This window comes from Olea europaea, unplaced genomic scaffold (assembly GCF_002742605.1).
Source record: "Olea europaea var. sylvestris unplaced genomic scaffold, O_europaea_v1 scaffold859, whole genome shotgun sequence".
Taxonomy (NCBI): Eukaryota; Viridiplantae; Streptophyta; class Magnoliopsida; order Lamiales; family Oleaceae; genus Olea; species Olea europaea.
In genome coordinates, this window is record NW_019267042.1 from 246,491 (window position 1) to 247,816 (window position 1,326).

Here is a 1,326-nt window from a genome sequence, read left to right on the forward strand (position 1 = left end):
AATCTGGCTCTTGGGTTGATTAAAACCACCCTCAGGCCTCAACTTCAAACTTGGACCCGAAAGGAAAACTACAAAGGAAATCCAGAAGTCCAGAGACAAGCCCATTAGTGAGAATGGTGATACAATTCACTAAAAAAAAAGGGAAAAAAAAAGGGGACACACACACAATTAAGCCTCTCTCTGACATCCAATCTTTCAAAATTCTTTTTTACTCATGCTGATTTTCAACAATAAATTCTCACAATAAAATATTTTTCAATAATCTACTCTCTAAGCACGCATTCTGAAAAAAATTACTATTAAAAGACTCATTCTATCCAAAAAATGACTATCGAACAAGGGTTGAGAATGCAATCGTGGATTGAATGAATAGTATAGAAGATCATTAACAATGAAAATGTAGCCAAACGCTTGTTTAACCTAGTACCTAGGCATGTAACAAATAGGGGTAGCTACTCTCAAGAACAGGATTAAGCCACTATTTGACATCCATTAAAATGAGTTATTGAAGGAAAAAAAGAGTTTTGAAATAGTAATTTTTTAGAGAATATGTAGTTAAAAAGGAGGAATTTTTTTTTTAGTTAAAAGTGCAAAATCTTTTATTGTGTGAATATTTAGTTGAAAATAAGTTTGAGAAAATAAAAGAGTTTTAATTTAATGAATGTCAAAGACGGGCTAAATGAGAATATTAAGTTCTCATTTTCCTGCTGTAGTTTCTTCATGAGATTTCACACGCTAGTGTAGGCTTCCTAACTCCAAACATTATAAGCAAATGTCAACTTATAACAAATGTAAATCAACATTGGTAAATAGAAAGATCATATTTTTCTGTTCTCACAAGAATGCCAAGAGTGGAAACAGATCAAGGCCACAAAAGTACGTGCAGCTCGCAAAATATTGAAACAAATTCAGCTAACAGATGTTTCTAGCCTTCTAAACAAAATGAATTCATTGTATTTGATGCTAAAAATCTGAACCAGTAAAATCAAAGAGTATAAACCTATATCTTACATCATATTCTGTTGACATTAAGCACTCTCTATGACCTATATGGAAATGAGGAACTCTGTTTCTTAATCTTCTCGAATATATTCAATTCAGTCAAACTTTGGGTTAGATTTGACTGACAATAATATCTGGTAAGCATTTTGAGTCTCAAACCATGATTCAAGAAAAAAAAAAGAGACGAAATTCCACTTGCGTTCAATGTGTCAATCTCCTTCAATTATAGTGTTGCCCAATTGAAAAGGCCTTCATGCTTATATGTATCTCCAGCAACCTGAACATCCATCTAAGATTTCCAGTATATTCTAAATCTGCCAATAA

At 32.4% G+C, this 1,326-nt stretch overlaps 1 protein-coding gene across 1 annotated transcript in view; it reads right to left on the reverse strand.

Moving 5' to 3' along the window:
* Positions 1-1,039: 1,039 nt before the first annotated feature.
* The window catches only part of LOC111391949, a 2,739-nt gene continuing 2,452 nt past the window's right edge, over positions 1,040-1,326 (reverse strand). Inside the window, exons 3-4 of the mRNA XM_023017234.1 lie at positions 1,238-1,316; positions 1,040-1,136 (exon numbers count right to left, since the gene is read on the reverse strand). Of these exons, the coding sequence (XP_022873002.1) occupies positions 1,040-1,136; positions 1,238-1,316 (176 nt within the window). The remainder of the gene's footprint in view (positions 1,137-1,237; positions 1,317-1,326) is intronic.